General features: G+C 45.9%; 1 protein-coding gene across 5 annotated transcripts in view; it reads left to right on the top strand.

Moving 5' to 3' along the window:
* The window catches only part of celf2 (cugbp, Elav-like family member 2), a 130,358-nt gene that overhangs the window by 73,107 nt on the left and 34,197 nt on the right, over window positions 1–23,054 (top strand). For all 5 annotated transcript variants that reach the window (XM_079294616.1, XM_079294617.1, XM_079294614.1 and 2 more), the window contains exons 3-4: window positions 6,221–6,303; window positions 22,434–22,482. In XM_079294616.1, coding sequence (XP_079150742.1) covers window positions 6,221–6,303; window positions 22,434–22,482 — 132 coding nt within the window. The remainder of the gene's footprint in view (window positions 1–6,220; window positions 6,304–22,433; window positions 22,483–23,054) is intronic.

Here is a 23,054-nt window from a genome sequence, read left to right as displayed (position 1 = left end):
AGGCGTTAGCTTCGTTCCCTCAGCTGGCTACCCAGGCCCAATTAGAGAGCAGCTGCAGGTGGATTTTTAATGAGAGTCTGCTTGCGTGTGGATTTTCCTCCACCTTTATGTTTACGACAGAGAGAGTTGCTCGGTGATGAGCGAAGTTGCAGAGCTGGGATTGTTTATGTTTCTCCTCTCCGAGCTCTTCGGGGTCAGCCAGGAAGCGGCTTTGGATTTTACGGAAAGGGGGTGGGGGGGGGGGTTACCAGTGGATTGTATAGATTTGCGAAGTGCTGCGAGCTGGACCGATTCCTGCGTAGACAGGATTAGAACGTCAGCCAAATGCCCGTCAGAGATGCGGCATTGTTTGAAGCCATCCACTCATCCTCTCCCTATTTTTCCATCTGACAATCTGTTCTTTATTGCGCTGTCAAATTCAGAATGTGTTCTCTGTCGTTTTCTTCTCCCCCGGTTCCCTGCTGTCACTCAGCAGCTCTTTGACGCACGTAAATTATACACATTAAAAGGGACTTTTGTTTTTTACAGGCGCACAGAACAGCGAGAGCCGGGCGGGGAGCAGAGCGAGGTGGAGTTTGTATCCCACGCCGCCCAGAGGCCTGTGCGAGCAGTAGTTGTGGCAGAGTTTAGTGAATGCGGGTCAGCGGCTGAGTGGAACCCCGGAGGTCAAAAGGTGTGTGGAGGGAAAGGAAAAGGCAGCGGAGTAATGGAGGGAGAGAGAGGGAGTCACCGTGGCGGTTGCAGCCAGCCGCGGGTGAGAGGGCTGAGGGTGAAGCGCTCTGATACACACCCCCCCCTCCCCCCTCCCGCTCGCCTCTTTTATTTCTCCCCCTTTTAATAAACCATGCTGCCATTGTGCAGGACTGCAGGGCATTGCTCCTTCTTTCACCCTCCACCTGCCTCCGTCTGTCTGAGGCATCCTCGACAACAACGCTCCTGATTTTACAGTTACTGTTAAACTCCAACAACACATCTGACTGGAAAGCATGAGAATCAAATGAACAATGAAAAGAAGAGAACGTCTCTTGAACAGACGGGGACTCTGCAGTGAAAACCCTGACCAATGAAAGTCTTTAAAGTAGATTAGTTGCTGCTTAAGCTAAGATGACCCGTGCACCTGTTCTCTGGCCGGGGAGACTCGGATGTTCCATCTTAAATGGGAAAATTACAACAAAAATATATGAAATAATTAAATGTACAAAGGAAAGGAGAGTTGTGGCGGCGGGCTGCAGCACCACGCCGCATCATCGACCTGAAATACCAATACTGGCTTTAAAAAAGCTCCTGAACACGCCAGCTCCTCTGCAGCCCTGCTGCCGTGAGCCCGGGCTCGACCTGTTGTTGGAGGAGGTTGACGTGTTGACAGAGCCGGGGTGCCGTGGGTCTTCTCTCAGTCAAAGGCCCCCTTCAGCAGCCATGAAGCATTTATGAACAGGCATCTCCCTCCTCTGCTCTCTATTCCGCTCACCTCCCCTCTTCTTCTTCTCTCCCTCTCTTTTTTTTGTCTCTGCCCTCCTTTCCCACGTCCTCTCCGTCTGCCTCACTCTTACTCTTTCTGTGACACACACACACACACAGATCAGCGTCTGATAGATTTCCTCCCCCTTTGTGGGAGTGTGTGTGCATCTGTGGTGTGTGTTTTTTGAGCAGAGAGTGTAACTCCCCGTTCGGAGCCCTCTCGGCCTTCGGGTAAATGTTTGTGCTGCGAGAAAAGAGATGCACAGATTGATGGAAAGAGCTTATTCATGCTCGTCTGCGGCACCTTTTTTCTTTCAAGGTTGTCGTATAGGTACGTCTCTGGAAATAAAATAAAAAGCCCACACGCTGACGTGCGCTTAAAATAATATGCACGCTCTTATTGGCTTTCTGCTGCTTTGTGTGTGTGAGCGGCGAGTGTGCTGACTCTTAAACAGGTGCAGGGAACGTGTCTGTGTGTGTAAATGTGTGAGTGTGTGTGTGTGTGTGTGAGGTCCACTCCTCTGCTCTTTGATCCTCGTCCTGACAGCCCGCCACCTGGGACGATCCGTCACACGCCGGCGTGGCTCCCGGGCCCCGGCTGTACGCCGCGGGAATCACAACACGCAGCGGCACGAGGCAGCGCCAACAGCCAGCCTTTCCCCTTTGCACATTATACACTGTCAGAATCGCTAATGCTAACACCAAAAACAGCTAACCCTCCTACTACAGATATGCCAAGGAATGCCACCCATCCTAATTCACGGCGCGGGTCTATCAGCCGAGACTCATGCGGTGCCGTTGAACTCTGACATAAAGCCGAGGTGCACCTGCACAGGTGTTGTCTTTCTAAGAGATGCCTGTCTCCCCTAAACAATTGATATCTTCTGGGTCCAGGCTACAAGGCTAATGACACCAATGACTCTCTCCAGGAACAGTCGGGCCCTGTATGCAGCTAGCCGCTTCAATTCCTGTCTTGCAAGTTTATAGAAAAAGAAAGGTGAGGCTGCGAAGAAACAATAGTAAACATGCTAACTTATCAAACTTAGCATACATTCCTCGTCAGCCTGTCCAAATAAATTGGGCAAAGAAAGCTTTAACCACATTAAACTTAGCTTTATTAAATGTCAGGTCTCTGTCAGGAAAAACATTTTTAATCAATGATTTTATTGTTCGGCACAAACTGGACATTTTGTTTTTAACTGAAACTTGGTTAAATCAAGATAACAGTGCAGCTGTTCTTCGCAATTATAATTTGGAACTTAGAAATGCAAGGCAGTCATTCTTCTCTGACATCATAGCCAAAAACAAGAACAATATACGCGCCTTATTTGCTGCTGTCGACAGGCTAATAAACCCTCCAATGTCGGTAGCTGCTGAGCACCACAGCACTGAAACTGCTCTTGTTAAGGTTTTCAACGACATCCAGTTAAACATAGACAATGGCAGAAGTTCAGTCTTAGTGTTACTGGATCTCAGTGCTGCATTCGACACGGTCGACCATGCCATACTCCTAGAAAGACTAAACATCTGGGTGGGACTCTGGCACAGCAACTGGTTAACTGGTTTGAATCCTACTTGAAGGGCCATATCAAGACAATTACAAAATCAGCCTACTATCACCTGAAGAATATATCAAGGATTAGAGGACTTATGTCTCAACAGGATTTGGAAAAACTTGTCCACGCATTTATCTTCAGCAGACTGGACTACTGTAACGGTGTGTTTACAGGTCTCTGTAAAAAAACCGTCAGAAAGCTGCAGCTGATTCAGAACGCTGCAGCTCGAGTCCTCACTAAGACCAGGAGGGTGGACCACATCACTCCAGTTCTGAGGTCTTTGCACTGGCTTCCTGTCCAACAAAGAATTGACTTTAAAATCCTGCTGTTGGTTTACAAAGCACTGAATGGTTTAGGGCCAAAATACATCTCTGATCTGCTGCTACCTTACGAACCATCCCGACCCCTCAGGTCGTCTGGGACCGGTCTACTTTCTGTTCCCAGAGTCAGAACTAAACATGGAGAAGCGTTCAGTTTTTCTGCTCCACATATCTGGAACAAAGTCCCAGAAAGCTGCAGGTCTGCTGAGACCCTCAGCTCATTTAAATCAAGATTGAAGACCTTTCTGTTTGCTGCTGCCTTTAATTGAACCACATTCAATTCATATATTAATCAATTTCCTGCATTTCTGCATTTTACTACTGCATTTTATTTCTTGCACTGTTTTTTAATGTTTTAATGAATGTTCTTTAATTGTTTTTAAATCTCCTTTTCTTTTGCCTTATGTTTTGATGCTTTTAATGGTTTTATGTGAAGCACTTTGAATTACCTTGTTGTTGAGATGTGCTGTACAAATAAACTTGCCTTGCCTATCCTCTCAGTTTTGTTTCACCTGTTAGAGCGGAACAGCTTTTCTGCAGGTTTTTATGAGCTGCGCTGCGTTCAGCGGTGCCAGCGTGCCTCTTTGTAATTTAACATGGAGAGCTTACGACTTGGCGGGTCGGAAGTGTTGTCTTTGTCGTAGAGATGCCGCGGTAAACTTCTCAGCGTTGGCAGAGGCGGTTCAGTACCTGCACCCTTTGTGTTCAGCCACAAAAGGCCAAATATGTGTTTCCTAGTTTCTGTTGTTGATGAGGGTTGTTCATGTACTCCATAGTGACCTCACATCGCTCCACACGGAGCTCAGCTCAGAGTCGAGGTGAGCAGAAGTCCAGTAATTAGCCAGTAATGAGGATTTAAATTTAGTGTTTGTATGATATGCTGCTTCAGTGGGCACATTTCAAGCCACGACTCGGACCATTTTCTCTGGTGGTGTTATCTAATTTGAAATTTGACGAGGTAAGCCTTCATCCTGTGTTTCTCAGCTGAGGATTTCCATTTTATTAGTTTTCTCAACTTTCATTGGAAATGATTTCCACTTTAATAACACTTTTACTGTTGATTCTTAAGTGTGCTAATATTTATTTAGCTTTTCTGTCACTTGTGACTTCACCTGAAAGTGTCCATATTCGTGTTAGTGCTTTAATATTAGTGCTACTTCATGAACTTTAACCTCAGTGAGTCCAGGTTTCATCGTGACGATGAAAAGAAAAGACAAAGCTGAACTGCCAGAGATCTACACTCAGTGGAAGCCACCACTTTAAGTTTTTTCCGTGTAAAAGCCATATCACTTTGGTGACCTACATGGAATAAATTGGATGAATTTTTTCACCCAGTGATCGTCTGTCAGTCGTGACTAATTCCCCCTCTTATCGCCGTGCCTTTAACTGCTGGTGTGGAACTCTCGGTGCTAAATGAAAACTGATAGTAGAAGTGGCGGGCTGAGGGTTTAGCGAAGTGGCACCCGGAGCTGCCTTTCCACGCTGGGGTTCGTAGAAGAGAACCTTAAGCTGCGAGTAACTAACGCACTGAATCTCAACACCGATCACGTCGCCGACTCCAGGCTGAGGGCCAACTCTTCAGCAGCCGTGGCACCCGCAGGAATTCAGATCCATTACGCTCCCGGCCCCATCAAAGGGACCGTGGGATTCGGATGCCAAATCCGCTCCAGATGCTCACTGCTGGATTTCAATAAGATGCACTGCAGGGCAGGTGTCACAAGGGCCGGCGTGTGTGTGCGGTGTGGGCAGCGGAACCACCGCAGAGCTTGATTTATGCCGTGAACACAACGGAGAAGCCAACAAAGCAGATGTAAACAATGCTGCACTCGGCTCGTTTCTGGACAAATAAATACACGAATAATTGAACAGATGAGCGGCGCCGGAGGCAGAAGGTCCAAACATATGCACCTGCAGCAGCTGCAGAGGAGAAGAAGAAGAAGAAGCTTAAATCTGCACAGAACCGGAGGCTCACCTGAGGATGATGAATGAACCTTATTAACAAGGACTGGTTGTAAATAATATAAAATATGAATACTTAGCTGGTTGCACTTGATTTGTTTGTACCACTCTTTCAAAGTAGGCTGTTTGGTCTCCATTACATCGTCTGATCAACTGCAGCATGTCACAGTAAGTGCACACAGTGTCTTCGTCACATTACTTCACAACTGGAGTTAAAGGATCTTCATCCAGAATGTTTGCTTACACGATGCGTTCATGTTCAAATGCAGCTACGATGACGTGCTGGGGCCATTGTAGGCACAAGATGATGATCATTCTGAGAAGTAAAGATTCTCTGGGATTATTTATTATGTTATGACTGCATCAGGTTTAACAGAATACGTTGCTGACAGGGTAAATTGATTTTGGGATACTGGATAAAAAACATTTTGTAAATAATTCCTGAAAATGACGAAAACATTCAATTTGAGGACATCTGGTACTCAAAATTAATGATTTCACTTTTTACATTTAGAGACATTTAGAGTCTTTTGTAATACCACAAATATTCAAACTCTAATAAAATCCACAGTTGGCTGAATAACCCTCGTGGGTGTGAACCAGTGAGGCAGCGTGAGACACACAAATGACTGAGTACTTTCATCAGTGAATGAGCGAGTAAGCACAGATTACTGCAGCGGATTGATGAAGAGACCAACGCTTCTGTGTCTCTGCATTGTTTGCACGCTCACTTCCTCAAGTCATCAGCGCTGAAACAAATCCAAAAGAAGCTTTTCTCTCCGCTCTGATGCCTCGGCCTTAACATTCACTCAGCGTCTGCCAGCGTCGACAGGTGATGCCAAGGAGATGAATAGAGAAACTGCTCTTTGTTGCTCCTCCTGCTCATCACCCCTCTCTCTCTCTCTCTCTCTCTCTCTCTCTCCCCAGGCTGCTGTTTTGTCACGTTTTACACAAGGAAAGCTGCCCTTGAAGCCCAGAATGCACTGCATAACATAAAGACCTTAACAGGGGTGAGTGCGTGTCCTGGATTCTTCCTCTGCCTACTTTCTCTTCTAATCACACACTTACAGCAGCACCCTGAGGCGGCCCCGCCCCAACCTGTGTGAGTGTGTGTGTGTGTGCGTGTGTGTGTGTGTGCGTGTGTGTGTGAATACACTAGTTGGTATGAACATCAGTGGGATGCACTGCTGCCACAGTGCATTTGGAAGCGAGTCTGAGCAGGTGAGCGACTGACTGTGTTGGTTTGTGAAACACGGCGTAAAGAATCGAGGTGATAGTGAAGAGTCCATTGCATCACTGGAGATGTTATTAAAATGAGTGATGGCTGGATTCCATTTAGCTGCTTCAGTTTCAGGTTGCCGGTATTTTGTTGGTCACATGAGAGGAAGGGTTCGTGACGTTTTCAACAATTCTTTTAGCCTTTTATTAAGACACGTATAAGCTTCAGAATACACCAGAGGGGTATTTACTGACGTATTTTAAAAACACATTGACTTCAAGACGATGGAACAGGAAGTGCAAAAGTTGCTGACTCATTGCCGGGTTTTAGGACTCTTTGCAGAAGAGGCATCGTTCGTGTTTTTGCTTTCCCTTAAAGTGAAAACATCACGTCGTTTGTGTCCTTGAGGCCGAACAAACATGCTGAATGTGTTTCCTCACTGAGCTGCATCGTCTGCGTTGCCACCTTTTGCCGTCATCGATTGGTGATATGTGGAATTGGAAACCAAGGGAGCGGTGAACGAGTCCTTTTGATTTGACCGATGTGGTCTCGGCTCATCGACTCATCGGGTGATTTGATGTGCAGGCCGAGCGAGCAGGTGATCGCTGTGTTCAGCCACAGAAAGAATCTCCTAAAAACATTATTACAGGAGCTAGAATAGTATTAGCTGTAGGAGCGAAATGTGTTTCAGTGGAATTATATTGTGGTGAAATAATTATTTTGTTTTATAGTTTTAATAATCAAGACTCTACGGCACCACTTGAGGACAAAAACTCTTTCAAAGGTGTGTGTTTACCGAGTTTCTGCACACCTTGAAACCCGTGCATTGCTTTGGCTGTGAAGGTGTGTGTGTGTGTTGATGCTGTAGCAATGCTGTTTTCTTTCATGCTGTCTGCTCCATTCTCCACTATTGTTCCCTGCTGAGGCCCAGGGGAGCGATAGAGGAAGTGGGCTGGAGCTCGCTCGCTCCTTTAGCCCCGGGAGGATATTCAGAAGCCTCCAGATCCCTTCTGCTCGAGCTGTTGGCCGCCTCTCCTCTTGGCTGCGCCGGCTAAACTGGAATCCCATCAGTTGAGCGCCGGCACGTCCGCTCGCTTTCTGCCGGTTGGATCGGCGGACGGCCCCCCTGGGCAGGACGAGGTGGATGCTGCGAATCCCACAAGAGCCGCGAGCGGGATTTGTGCTCGGGTTCCCGACTCGGAGTCAAGCTTGTTGTTTCTGCACAGAGCCACCGTGTTAATTGCTCGTGGAATAAGTATGTTTAGATTTGGCCGTGAGGGTTAGTCACTTGTCCCTTTGTTGGAGGTGTGAAACAGCCCTGGGGAGGACACTCACTGCAGCAGTTTCAGGATTATAGGAACATGAAATCGCCTTCTTCTACACCACAACAATCTCCTTCCTTCTGTTCCGTCTGGTCATCCCTCCTGCTCCCCAGCGTCTCTCTGCTGCTTGTGTTCGGGGCCTTTTGAAGTCTAATATCACCACGTGTGGATTGACGTGTGGATTGCAGATGCCTGCGAGGGCATTAGTTTGGTTTCAGAAGTGGAGGGGGGGGGCAGAATAAAGTCAAGGGTTCTTCAACCTTCAACAAGATCAATTCAATTAGAATTCATTCATTAATTTTAGAATATTTTGATCTTCATATCTTGCTCTCAGACAGGCGCCAGCGAGCCCGCCAATCACAGCGTTTGTTTGTGTTGTGAAAGGCACGGCCCCCAAGGTTGCTGCTGTAATCCGAGAATACGATTCAACTCTTGTGTTGCTCTGATAGGACATAATGTCTGCGTCAAAAGACTGATGTCCTGTCAGATAAAATACATCTTTCAACCAGCGTCAGTCCGGAACGACCAAATATTCATCGATCTTCAGTTTTAGCCCTTTAAATGTTTGTTGACATACATTCTTATTGATGAACACTTCTACGATTTTGACAACTAAAAGAATCACACGTAAGCGCCACTTCATTTTTTTTGTTTTTCAGAGTTGTGCCCATAAGTACAACGTAAAAAACAACTAATCGCTGAAATAAATCCACATCAATGAAGACCAAAATGACCAGAATGCATGACTTCATGCTGTGATGGCCGCTGGATCAAAGATTCTGCTTTTGATGGATTTCTATGGAGACATTTTGGTCCATAGAGTCTCTATTTTGGCGACACAGTTTATTATAGATTTATTACTGGAGCTGAGAGGGAAAAACACTCACACATTTGGCAAAAACTGAGCCAAAATGATTGAAAAAATTAAAAAATGAAAGAACCTTAAATGTCCCTCGTTAGGCACGAGGATTAAAAGATGAAACTTCAGGTCCTGGCTGCGAGATTAAACGCTTCACTGGGAGTACTGGAGATCTCAGCCTCCAGTAAACTGCTCTTGGCATTGCAGAAGAACTTCAGAGAGCAGGGAAAATGAAAAGTGTCCATTATAACCCAGACGACATTGATCAGCAGCACAATATGTACGTAATTAAACCTGCATCATATTCATCATGTCACTGCTGGAAAACAGCGTCTGGCTGACACCCGATTTTTAATAAACATCCATTATTGACAGACGGATGTGGTTTAAACCTAACATACCGGCACGTGACCAATTAATACAGTACACTCTCAAACGCACACTTGCAAAAACACAAGAATCAATGCTGGCGTAATGACAGATCAGTAAGTGGTTTATAATCTTTCAAACCTCAGCTGAGAGTTCAGAGAGAGGTGAGGGGAAGGTGTCGGCTAGAGGCGGACAACAACCGAAAAAAGAAAGCGCGCGACGAGGACGGTGAATTAATTGCTGGGCGAAGCGAGAGAAAAGGCAGAGCTGACAGCGAGAGGGAGAAAATTGAGCGGGAGGTCGGCGGAGTGACGGGCGGATGGACGGGGAAAAAAGGTGGAGTAGAGCACTCCAGCACGCTGCAGGGCAAAGCAATAAAACGGCCGCAGTTAAAAACCAATACCTGCTTATTAACTTCCCCGCTCTCCTGGCTTGTAGAAAGCCAGCGGAACAATGTTTGTATTGGCGCCCTTCCCCTCCGGCGCTCCATCTCTCCTCCCAAACCCAAGGCCCTAACAGGGAGAGATGCAGTCAGAGTGGAAAGCTGGACGGGGACCATGTTGGTTTAGGGCCGGAGCAGTTTTAGGAGGGCATTAAGTGAAGGGGCCTGTGCTTCATGTGATGCATCTGTCCCTGCACGGCGGCGTTAACGAGAGCGAAAAAGGATTGAGATTCGGGGTTTTTCGCAGGAGGAAATCAGCTCCTCTGCCGGCTCCCGGCTGCTCCACATCTCCCTCCATCACTCCCCGGCTGTCTCTGCTGAAGCTCTGTCGGCAGCGAGTGTATATTGGAGTCGTGTCACACTTCAGTGATGAAGTCACAGTTTGTGCCGGTCAGAACAGGAACTGGCTGTTTCATTGCAAAGGCTTTTTGTTCGTCAAAAACTTTAATTTTTTAACAGCTTTTGCAGAGAAGCATGTCCACAATGTATCGTTTTTGAACAGATTGTCCAACCAAGACATGAGGTGTTTAATAACTGAGCTTTAGGGGTCCTGGTAGGCGTGTTTTGTAACCTGTGGACAGAGTCAGGCTAGCTGTTTCCCCCTGCTTCCAGTCTTTGTGCTAAGCTAAGCTAACTGGCATCTGGCGGTAGCTTCATATTTATCGTACAGACACGAGAGTGGTATCGATCTTCTCATCTAACTCTCTGCAAGACAGTGAATAAGCGTATGTACCAACGTATTTCCTTTGAAGTGGACTCTGCTCCTGCACAACAGACTCGTCCTTTTCGTGTTTTGCTTCTGTAGAGTTCCATCAGAGAGGACAGCAAGCTCTCACACGGACGAGCCCAGTATCTGACGTCTCCATGAAATGTGAAACAGTAGTTCCCAAAGTGCGGGGCGCTCGTGATCGGGGGGGATGCGATGCGTGACTAATGTTTTCGCGGCGGAAGAGTTTACAAACCGTGTATCACGACGGCCGTGGTGTTCTTTCAGACGGATCTTTGAGGGGGACGCAAAGACAAACTGACGATGCGTCGCAGGCGGACGAGACAACGCGCTCAGCTGACGGTAATTCATCTTGCTCTGGGGTTCAGAGCGACTTCGTGGGAGATGAGAAGAGACCAGTGTGCATTCTGTGTCTGAAAACTCTGGCAGCTGACACAAAGTTCGTCTTCCTCCGAAGGGGAGAAGTAAACGAGGAAAAGTTGAATTTCATATGATGACGTTTGGACAAATCCTCATAAGTTACGATCACAAACATGTAAAAAAACGAAAACCACACGCAGCGAAGCGTCGAGTGCTTATGTTTCAGCAGCAGAACTGCTTGTTTCTGTTTTAGCAACAAGACGACATGGTCATCGGTATGACACACACATGGAGTCTTTTCAATGAGGCAAAACTGATCCTCCAAGAACAGCAGCTTTCACTGAAGTTGTTTTTAATGACCTGCTAATGAAGCTCTGGGGGGGTGCAGACTAAGTGTGTGTGTCTGTGTGCGCGTGTTGCCTGGAGAGTCGTGTGCTCATCTCCCCAACTCTAATAGCACTAGTGAGGTCTAAATACGCTTCTTTCCCCACACACACACACACACACACACACACACACACACACACACACACACACACACACACACACTCCCTCCACCATAACCCATCTATCGGCGAAAAACATGCCCTGTACCCCTGGAGCGACTTAAAGCCATAAGACCCGACCCCTGCTGCACGGACTGATCCACACCTCTGCATGACTCTTTAACACACACACACACACACACACACACACACTTTTATGTGCACAAACACACAGAGTTTATTACATTACAGTTTTTCCTCTTTCACCACTTTTATTTATTTTTTATCCACTTGGAGACACTCCCCACCCGAATCACACACTTACTCGCTAACACAACACACACGCTGAGACACACACACACACACACACACACACACACACCAGCAGCAGCAACAACAACATGCGGCGAGTTAACGCCCGTCAGCCAGCCCCTGTCAGACAAGGTTGTTTGAGATTTTCCACTAAATTGAACTCTTTCATTAGTGGCTGACAGATGTCTAAATGCCTGGTCTCTCCCCTCTTTCTCACCCCCCCCCCCCACCCTGACACACACACACACACACACCCTGACGCAAAGCCAAGAGGGCCCCGGGGCCGCTGTGTTTGCGTCTGAAGCTGGGTGGAGAGATGGGAGGGTGAAGGGAGGGTGAGAGCTAATCTAGGACGTGTCCTCTGGCGTGTCCTCCAGCTTGGAGAACTTCAGTCCTTTATCCTCAGTTTCTTTCTCTTCTCACTCTCTCTACCTCTTGCCCTCTCTCCATCCCTCCCCTCCCCTCTCGCTTTCTCTCCTTTGTCCGGTTGAATCTCTCCCCCTCCATCTTTCTCCCTCTCTATCGCTCTGTGTCTTTGTGGGAAAAGGATGAAAAGCCCTTTGATTTGCTGTTTTTTCTCAAGGATGTTTCGTTGTGACAGTACGGCTGCGAGGGGGGGAGGGAGGGGAGGGAGGGAGGGAGGGGGTGTGAGATCAGGGTGCTGGGTCGGGTGTGTTGAGGTTGTGGGGGAGGGGGGGGGGGGCTTCAGACACGATCACTAAGCCCCGTCCTCCATGTGGGCGGATCAGAGCGTTTGTCGAGCGCCAAGCTTGATAAGAAGCGTGGGGCTCATTAAAAGCTACTTTCGCACACAGACCACACACACACACACACACACACACACACACACACACACACACGGGTCCCCACCTCCCTTACCTTCCTGCCAGCGAGATAATTAGTGACGCTCGGCTGCCAGAATACAGGCGCAAGGTTGTGTGTGCTCGTGCAACCCCCCCCCCCCCCCCCCCCCCCCCATCAAAGCAAGTGTGATCTCAAGCAAGGTTAAGGTTTAAAAAGGAGCAATTTACAATCCAAAGACAAGTCATTTAATCGGCCGTTTATTATTTCACGTCGGTGGACGGGGCTGCAGATAGAAGCACGGACTGTAAGTGATAATGCGTATTATCATTTTCAATGATGTGAGGAATCTCATTCTTTCGTGCAAAAGCCCCTGTGGTCCTAAGAGTCTGACTGCTCCAGCCTTTTGAAGGGAACTTGTGTGCTCGCTGGAGAAATAATGGACTGCAATTCTGCAGGTCGTGGCGTGCAGCTCTACGATACGTGTTCCCTTTGACTGATGACATTCGTATTTGAAAGGAAAGCGTATCCGGCCATCTGTTTCTGTTCACATTGGACTGAAAATGAGTTTGTTTCAGTTCTCAATGAGGGTTTTGACTTTGCAAAACGTCTTTATAAGTCGTAAAGTTGTCGCATTGTCTTTATTAAACATAGTAGATCATTTATTAATACTCTATTGTACAATATTGTCCTAGAAGACGATATACAACATGGCAACTTAAACGTTCTTAGTAATGACTAATTCCTGCTCTATAAAGCATTAATACATGTGTTATTAACGTTCACAAAGGGTTCAACTTTAAAACCCTTATGTGTTTTACAACCTGAATCTTATTCTATTGTTTGCCGCCACTGTCTAATAATGTTTGCTTTATATAATGTGAATAACTAGTGGCTGTTTTGATGTTAATAAACCATTTATAAACAACTTATTAATGCTTTATAAAACATCATTATGCTAGAGGAGGATACACACCAGCTCAAGGGATCTTTTACATCCTGGACTCCCAACTAATGCTCAGCCAAATGCTCTCTGCTAAGCATTGGCTCAGTCTATGGGCTCTTTTATTGTGAAAGGTAAGAACGGAAGCTGTAATGTTGTGCCGTCTTGGTCCAGACGACGGAGCCTAAGTGTTATTATTCTATTATCTTCATAATTAAAGGCGCTATCCTCTTTCTCTGTGCCGTAAAGGGAGCCTTCATTCTCCTGGGAGGTCGTACCCGGAGACAGTAAGCTGCCGAGTGAAATGGAGGCGTGTAGGGAACCAATCTAAGCGCAGATGGTGTCATTATTCTACAGCCATTACAGTGTGCAATCAACAGTTCCCTCATTATGATGAAGTTAAAGCAAAAACTGGTCTATTGCCACTTTGAGCAAAGGTGTGATTTTATGTTTTCACGTGTTGAATGCTGGCTGTATATCACATGCACTCAATGCACATAACAGATCAAATCCCCAAATATCCTCCCAGCTCACTGCACATGTCTTTAAATCAACTGTGAGCTGTGTTGAGTTGCACAGACTAACGTTTGCGGATATCTTGCCGTTTATTTCTGAAGATGTTCTGCAAAAAAGCAGAACGTCGTCTGCGTCGGCCCCCACTTACCTGGGCGAGCTCTCAAGTGTGCACAAGTGTGTGTTTTCAGCACTGCGTGATAGCAGCGCGCGAGGGGGGGGGGGGTGCTTCACGTCCACAGCTTGTCAGTCGATGTGTGCTGTTTGTTCAGATGCGAGCCTATTACACATATCGCTGCTCCATCACAATAGCTCTCCATGCAGCACTTAAGAACAGAAAAAAGAGAAGAGGTAACTCGTACCGACTGCCAGAGCAGCTGATCTACTCTGCAGCTGCACCGCGGACGAGCTCCCCCGTGAAACGTGTCGGCCCGGAGGACCCGGGCGGTACGCTGTGGGTGGTGCTGAGCCCCACAAACGGTCGGAAACACGGCGGCGCAGGATATTAAATGTATCGTGCGCTGAGCCGTGTGTCATCAAACATTCACGCGTTATAGCCTGGAGGACATCGTGCAACAAGCTGAAAGGTTAGGCCTCGGACAAGTGGTTTGTGGAGACGGCTGACCGGTTCAAACGCGTGTTCGTTTCATCTTTACAATCCTCCTCACATGGCATTTAAGTCCTGGAAATAAAAAAAACAACAGCAGCTCACACGCGCGCACACACACACACACACACACGTGTACACACACCCATTCCCACAGCAGTGTCATTACAGAGGCTCATTATCGAAATCAATTCAATTAAAGGCTGTAATTGCTGTACTGAAACCCAAATGCTATCGCAAACAGTGCTGAAGGAAAGCAAACCTCATCGATGCACCGACCATCAGAGTGTGTGTGTGTGTGTGCTCTTATTTAACGAAAGAAATATTAATCGCTTGTTTTAAATTAACTTCCCTCACCCCTCTTCGCTCTCAGAGTTTGTGGCGGCGTTTAAGCATATTGATTCAGCCGACGAGAGGAGGCTAACTATGTTAAACACTTAGAGTAGTTAGTGTGGAGACGCGACACAGCATAGCTAATGCCAAATCCCTCAATCATTCTGCTCACGCACGCGCACGCACACGTGCGCGCTGGGTTAATTATTTACCGAGCCAAATGAAGTGGGGATAATGTCGGCTAACGGTGCGCTCAGCGCCGCTAAGACGGGGATATTGTAAAGGACAATTTGATTTATAGCGGTTTTGTTTGCTGAAGGGAGAGTGAGAATTACAGTCACACTTTATCTGCATCAAGGTGTCTGTCAGAGTGATGAAGCAGAGGGTGTGTGTGTGATGTGTCAAGTGTGTGTGTGTGTGTGTGCAGTTTGGGTTTTGCTGTTGGTGTTGGAGAGGGGGAGCTCACCTGAAATTGACTTTTTAATTCTATCTTTTTGATGTTCATTTAAGGAAACCAGGTGTTTAAAGCCAGGTTTTTTTTAAGTGACACAAAAGGATGGCGCTATTAAGACATTTTTAGGCAACGAAATGCTGCAATTAACTTGCCGTAGTAGCGACCTGTCAATCAGCGTGTAGCCCCGCCCTAAAGCATCCCCTGCTTTATGGTCTGTGTGACTCTAAATGGACCATAATGTACTAAATGAACATCATGCTGTATTGAAGAAGACTTGAAACTAGAGATTGAGACATAAACTCATGTTTACAATGTTTACTGAGGGAATAAATCAAGAGAGAAGTAGAGTCATTTTCTATAGACTTCTATACAACCAGAGGAGTCGCCCCCTGGTGGACACTAGAGAGAATGCACGTATTAAGAGACTTCCGCACACTTTACAGAGGAGACCACTGTTCGTGTCCCGTGAAACCAAAAGGCAGCGTTGACTCTTTTTACTGCAGTTTTGTTTCGTAACTTCCAAACTTCACGAACGCCAGTTGCTTAACAAGCGTACTTATTTCACATAAAAAACATACTTATTTTAACTAAAACCACCATCTTTTCCTAAACCTAAGCAGCTAGTTTTTTTGCACAAGTGACCCGAAAAAGTAAAGCCACATTGTAAGTTTATTTTTGTAAAGAGTCTGTATGCATGTAACCAGCAGATACTGTTAACACAGACCTTTATTTTGAAACTGACACGTCCACACCTCAGTTTGAAGCGTAGTGCCTCTGACCTCGTCTGTATTTTACGAGTTGACAGTGAGAATGTGTTGGTTATAAATATATTGTTCTGTCTTGATCATATTTTAGTTTTTTTTAAACTTGCAAAGAAAATCAAATGCACCACTAATCTAAAACGACAACTACATCCCCGAACTGTTTAGTTTAACCAGCTGTATGTGCAAAAGAAGATGTTTCCTTTAGAAGAACGAGTAAAAAGTATCAATGAGTTTTCTTTTAATAATGCAGGTGACGCATTTTTTGTGCTATTGGCGATCGCCACCGTCTAGAGGTCATGTGTGTGTGTGTGTGTGTGTGTGTGTGTGTGTGTGTGTGTGTGTGTGTGTGTGTGTGTCTGTGGTCGGTCGTACCGTCTCGGTCACTGATATTGAATCCCGACTGCGAGGGCCATCTGCCTGACTTTGACCTAGCAGCTCACCGTCACACCTACAGAAGGGAGGGAGGAGAGTGTGTGTGTGCGTGTGTGTGTGTGTGTGTGTGTGTGTGTGTGTGTGTGTGTGTGTGTGTGTGCGTGTGTGTGTGTGTGTGTGTGTGTGTGAGCGAGAGACCCCGACAGATAGAAAGAGAGAGAGAGAGGGTGGTGCCATACAGTATGTGCACTCCCCAGTTTTTTGGCACACACACTCTGGTCATGTGAAGGTGGCTGGCACACAACACACACACACACACACACACACACCTATTCCCAGCGTGAGTCCTCAAGTTAGTCCTCTGGCTCCAGGAGAAGTCGACCCCTGAACTTTTAAGCACCGGGGCATTTCTGGAAGACGGGGATCCCGTTAGCCCCTGAGCAGCCGTTAACATTTAGGAAGTGGAGAGTTTCCTGGACGCCATTCAAGGCAAGTTTATTTATACAGCATATTTCAACAACAAGGTAATTCAAAGTGCTTCACATAAAACCATTAAAAGCATCAAAACATGAGGCAAAAGAAAAGGAGATTTAAAAACAATTAAAGAAACAGTGTAAGAAATAAAATTCAGTCGTAAAAAGTAAAGGAGATTTAAAACATACATTGAAACAATAATCGATGTCTCCCTGAGACATTACGCTGCACGCAATCAACCATACACTGCTGCAATTCTGCAATCACTCGCACAGGAAGGAGCTGTTTAACGGCCAGCCGCGGGGAGCGGTCGGTCGGGAGCACGTATGTCGCTTGATTGCAGGACAGTTTGCCGGGAGTCTCTGCAAATGATGAGGTCATAAAGATAAAGAAGGAGGGGGGGGGGGGTCACCAGGAAGGAGGGCTGATGAAAGAGACTGTCCCATAACTGGAAGGTGGTAAAATCCATCCTGGCTGCCCGCTGATCCCTCTGGTGTAACGTGGACCTTATGGCTCCACTCATCTGGCTTTCACTGAGATGAATATCTCCTGGTGATTGGACAGGTTAATCCCGTAGAGCGACAATCCTGACCTGTCATGCTCACAGACTAATTATAGGTCAGTTCCTCAATATTTTCTTGTTAATAGTGATGAAACCCACAGAGGCTGCTCTCGCTCATCATCGCTTTGGTTTCACAGCACAGGTGCTGTTTGATTCGGTCTCTCATTAAACCAGCTCTGGTAAAACCGCTTCCTGCTCGGCGCCAAGCAGCAGATAAAGAGCCAGATATTTTATTTATGGTCAGTGGAGACCAGGAACGGAGCTAAAGGAGAGTGAATATTGGACGTCAGCTGGAGAAAAACAGATGCTAAATGTGCCAGTAGGATAAGTCGACAAAACCTTGTCGTAACACATATAATAATGTAATAATAAACCATATATCACAGCAAGAAGCTGTAGAAACAGAAATGAATGTTGGACATATTAAAATTTCTAATGGTTTTTAGTAGAATCGTGTGTTGCAAAAGCTTTTATTGGGAAAAATAACCAAATCTAAAATGGAAATTATGATATTTAATCTCTTTTAAAATTGTGCCCAAAACAAACCATTAGCAGTAACCAGATCCTGTAAAATACATTAAATTCTGCGCTCCTCAGTGCAGCTGGGAAGCCTCGAGTGATTCGGCTGAGAGCAACAGTCACGTGACGACAATTCAACGAAACTCGACTGAACTGCAGGCTGTTTACAGAGATTAGAGAGTCGAAGGATGGAGAGGTTGTTACATTTAAAGAGATCATTATATGTTATATTGAGCATGTGGAGCATTTCCACAAAATATTGGCAACATTGTGGACACTTGGAAAAATGTTTTTGTAACGTAATTTAACTTGCATTATTCTTTTGCCTTTTAAGATGTATGGCATTATGACTGTTGTACTGCACATGTTTGAGTTATTTCTGCTTCTCGCTGTGATTGTGTTGTTTCCAAACAACTGCAGCTCCTTTATATTGCAGTAAAAAACGAGGTCGCAGTGATTCAAATCTGACGGGATTATTTTTCACTTTCGGTGAATTAAGTTTTTATTCCATAATTTGACTCACAGCTCATCCTGAAAGTCGATCCATTCACAATCACACTACACGTTCACATACATGTAACTCAAAGTGCAGCGTCAGCCGATGGCTAACACTAACAGGATATAAGAGAGATATTGTATCTCCGGCCTCTTTACTGAGCTGGCTATGATGAAGACTTTATGAAGCTCTCCATCAGGAGGAAGAAGTCCGATCCAAACCTCCAAAGAACTTCAGCCAAATGAGAATTTCTCCGCCCGCGTAAGATGAATGCAGTCATTAAGTCAAATTTGATTTCGACACGAACACGCAAACAATCACCGCCGACTCTGCTGCTCAACGAACGATAAATCCAGATAAATATAACAACTTTACAGTCGGGCTAATACATGTAACACATTGCTCTGCAGTAATTGTAGAGCAGGAAAAAAAACAGGAGTTGTTTTTCCCGGCAAAGTAGTTCTTAAGCAACACGGCGGCTCGTCCGCTCATTGTTAGCGGTGTGAGTTTGCACATTAACATCTTAATGAAGCGTTACTCGATTTTCAAAGCGGTGCCCAGCGTGACTCAGTCAATCACAGCTGCAGTTTGTAACAACGCAAATTCAAGTTTTATTAAAAAACAACACTCCATAATAAGCGACCAAACATCCGGGAGATTACATTCAATGCAAGCTTACGTCATTAACCGTGCAGCCGCCATGTAAATCCTGTTCTGATTGATTGTTAAAAAGTGGGTTCTAGGCGGGGCAGAGAAGAAGGATCGTTGGGAGACAGGATGTAGAAGGTAAACAGGAAGTAGATGAAGAGGCCTCCTGACTAGACCGATGCATGAGTAAAGGTAGATGCCAGCCGGCTGCACACACGGCTCTACGTGGTGTAACTTTGTGTTTTCCATGAGCCCCGAGCGCGGCGAGCACTGAGTGGTGTTGCCGGCATCCCGCTGAGCGCATAATGAATGGCAGACTGCGGCCGTGGGGGCCTGCCGGGCAGAGAAGAAACGGCACTGTGGAATTGTGGGAAAGCGCAAGGAGAACCCGGCGCTGTGGGACCTCGGCAGAAGCTCGGCCGAGATCAAACGTGTCGACAGCACCGCCCCCCCCCCCCCCTAGAACCCGCCGGGCATTCTGGGCAGACAGACCTGAGGAGGAGACGCCTGAAAAGCAGACAGTCTTTATTTTTTCTTACGTGTGTGTGTGTGTGTGTGTGTGTGTGTGTGTGTGTGTGTGTGTGTGTGTGTGTGTGTGTGTGTGTGTGTGTGTGTGTGTGTGTGTGTGTGTGTGTGTGTGTGTGTGTGTGTGTGTGGGTGGGTGGGTGGGTGGGTGGGTGGGTGTGTGTGGGTGGCAGCTGTTGGCTGTGTTTTTCAGGAGTGAATGGCGGCGGTTCCTGTTTTTAGTTTTTTGCCTTTAGATGACAGACTTTGAAATGGATTCACGAGGACTGACTTGATGTGACTTCCAGGTTTACTTTGACGTGACTTTCTCTTTCTTTTGATGTGGCTTCAACACACACACACACATCACCCATGTCCCTGCATCTGTCCTTGTGTTGGTGATCCTTTAGTGAGGCTGCAGCCTGAAGCGTCCTCCATCGTCCCCGTCTGTCCAGTGTCTTCGGCCCTCTTCCCTCCTTCTCTTTCTCTCGCTCCTCTTTGTTTCTGATTCTTTGTCTTTCTCAGACAGCCTTTTTATCTCACCGTGTCCCCGTCACCGTCTGTTACTTCCTTCTCTCCTCTCCCGTCTCTGTTTTAGATTTTTAGTTTTATTTTAGAAGTTAAAGCATTCAACCATCACTGAATTTCCTTTAAATTTCATTTTTACTTTCTCATTTAGTTCTCTCTCCTATTCTAGTGTTGTCTGTCTCTCTGTTTCTATATGCAAACAGTTCAATAATCACACCGTCATGTTTTTAGTCTATTCTTTTTATCCTTCTCTAGTTTTTCTTTCTTTCTTACTGTATTTTTTCTTTCTTACTGTAGTCTTTCTTTCTTACTGTATTTTTTCTTTCTTACTGTAGTTTTTCTTTCACACTGTAGTTTTTCTTTCATACTGTAGTTTTTCTTTCATACTGTAGTTTTTCTTTCTTTCTTACTGTAGTTTTTCTTTCACACTGTAGTTTTTCTTTCATACTGTAGTTTTTCTTTCACACTGTAGTTTTTCTTTCATACTGTAGTTTTTCTTTCATACTGTAGTTTTTCTTTCTTTCTTACTGTATTTTTTCTTTCTTGCTGTAGTTTTTCTTTCTTTCTTACTGTAGTTTTTCTTTCACACTGTAGTTTTTCTTTCATACTGTAGTTTTTCTTTCATACTGTAGTTTTTCTTTCTGACTGTTGTTTTTCTTTCTTTCTTACTGTAGTTTTTCTTCATACTGTAGTTTTTCTTTCTTTCTTACTGTAGTTTTTCTTTCTTACTATAGTTTTTCTTTCTTACTGTATTTTTTCTTTCTTTCTTACTGTAGTTTTTCTTTCTTACTGTAGTTTTTCTTTTTTACTGTAGTTTTTCTTTACCTTCGTGCAGACATTTTTGGCCTAAATGCATCACAAATCACACGTCAACCATCAGAACATTCACACCGTTTGTCACAGGCTGTGCCATGATTGGCTAGTTTCATAGCTGCAGTGTTGTGGTTGTTTGTCAATTTGTTCTTTGGTTTTGGTTTTATTTTGGAGGAAATCAAAATTTATTTTGAAAGGTAATGCTCTGCAGTGTCAGGTTCTGTCCTCCTCTGTTTCTCCCCCCGTCCACCATTGACTGCCCCCATCAGGCAGGTTTGAGAACTAATCAACGGACAGACATGGTGTGTGTGTGTGTGTGTGTGTGTGTGTGTGTGTGTGTGTGTGTGTGTGTGTGTGTGTGTGTGTGTGTGTGTGTGTGTGTGTGTGTGTGTGTGTGTGTGTGTGTGTGTGTGTGTGTGTGTGTGTGTGTGTGTGTGTGTGTGTGTGTGTGTGTGTGTGTGTGTGTGCGCGCGCGCGCGCGTGCGTGCGTGCGTGCGTGCGTGCGTGCGTGCGTGCGTGTGGGACTGATCTGGAAGATGGAGAATAAAAGCAGAGTGAGGATGATAAGGAAGAGAGCAAGAGGGAGAGAGTTGGGATAAAGGTGTGCGATAGAATTGGAAGATCAAAGCCTTCTGTCACAGCATGACTGAGCCCAGGGGCATTATGGGTAAGACAGGGCGCACACACACACACTCACACTCTCTGCTGGTATTTGACTCGGAGTGTGATTGATACCGGGCTAGATTTGGAGAATCACTGTCATTCGTCTCCCCGCAGATCAAACAGCCACATCATCTCCTATAAAGGAAAGAGAGATGGAGGGAATAAAAAAGGGACAGAGGAGGAGCGATTGAGGGAGGTAGAGAGAGAGAGGTGACAAAGCCTTCTCATCTGTGAAGTGTTTTCTTGTTTTCCATAAAAGAAGAACCGACACCTTAAAAACACATCCATCATTCAGCGCCATTAAACTGCTTCTTGGTCACATCAGAGAGATATCCGGCATCTAAAAAAACAAGTGGCAATGCAACCATCAGACCCATTTAGTGAGGGGGGGGGATGCAAATAAAATAAATGCATTTCAATGCATGCAGAACTCATTGACAGAATTTTCTCCTGATTTGAAAGCGTCGACCGCAACAACTTATTCGTCGCTTGCTATTGTCACTACAGCTGAGGCTGCTATATCAGGCAGTATCGGCATGATGAGAGGAAGCTGAGCCGAGGTGTGTGTGTGTGTGTGTGTGTGTGTGTGTGTGTGTGTGTGTGTGTGTCGGGTTAGAAAGAGAGAGGAGTGCTCTGTGTGGATTCTGTTGCAGGGCGCTTGTTGTTCCTAGCCAGACGTTTATATTTCTTTCTGTACGTCTGTGGTCAGATTTTGTCGCCGCGTTAACGTCGCAACCGTGCGAGAAGCAGTGACGAAACTTTACAGGTGTGTAGTGGAGATCGTAATGAAGGCTGGGTGTGAAGATGGGTTGTGGTCCGAGCAGGGTCAACAGCAGTAAAGGGGGAGGAACAGCAGGCGACCTCTGGTTCTGCTGAGTGAAGCCAAAGCTTCACCAACACCTTGACTGAGCCAGATTTGTGATTACGTTGTACATCTGGCTGAGGGAGAAGCAAACAAATGTTTAAACCAAAGCTGGATATGAGACTCCTGAAATATGTGTGTTTGTGTGCAGCGTTTCATATATTTTGTTCTTCTCTTCTGTCTCTGCAGATGCACCACCCTATTCAGATGAAACCCGCAGACAGCGAGAAATCTAACGGTGAGTGGCCACACACACACACACACACACACACAATGACAGACATATCAGTATCACACACACATGCATCAATAGCCTTTCTGAATTTGCTTGGTAATAGCTATCTCACCCGAGGTGGGGGGGGGGGGGGGGGGTGTGCTGAGTGAGAGACAAAGTGGGGAACAGAAAGGGGGGGGGTGATATATATAGCATATATATAAATATATATATGCTATATATATATATATATAAATATATCTTATGTGTGTGATGAATTATTGAGGTGCTTCAGAAGGAGGTCGCTGAAAGTTGAATCGTTTTGGCCTCGTGGTGAACCGGCCTCTTTTCCCCCTGTGGCTGCTCGCTCATACAAACACGCTGTACACACACACGCACACACACACACACACACACACACACACACACACACACGCACACACACACACACACACACATTCGGTTTTGATGCTGATACCTCACACTAGCACTGTCACACACTGCTCAGAGCTCCGTTCACCCGTTTCCAAACATATTGCAGATCCTGTCGCCTCAATAGACGAGGAAGCTGTTGGACGTAAATAGCAGAGGACGGT

This window comes from Melanostigma gelatinosum, assembly GCF_949748355.1.
Source record: "Melanostigma gelatinosum genome assembly, chromosome: 22".
NCBI classification, from domain to species: domain Eukaryota; kingdom Metazoa; phylum Chordata; class Actinopteri; order Perciformes; family Zoarcidae; genus Melanostigma; species Melanostigma gelatinosum.
Note: the sequence above shows the minus strand (reverse complement) of the source record. Positions and strands in the feature narration are given on the sequence as shown.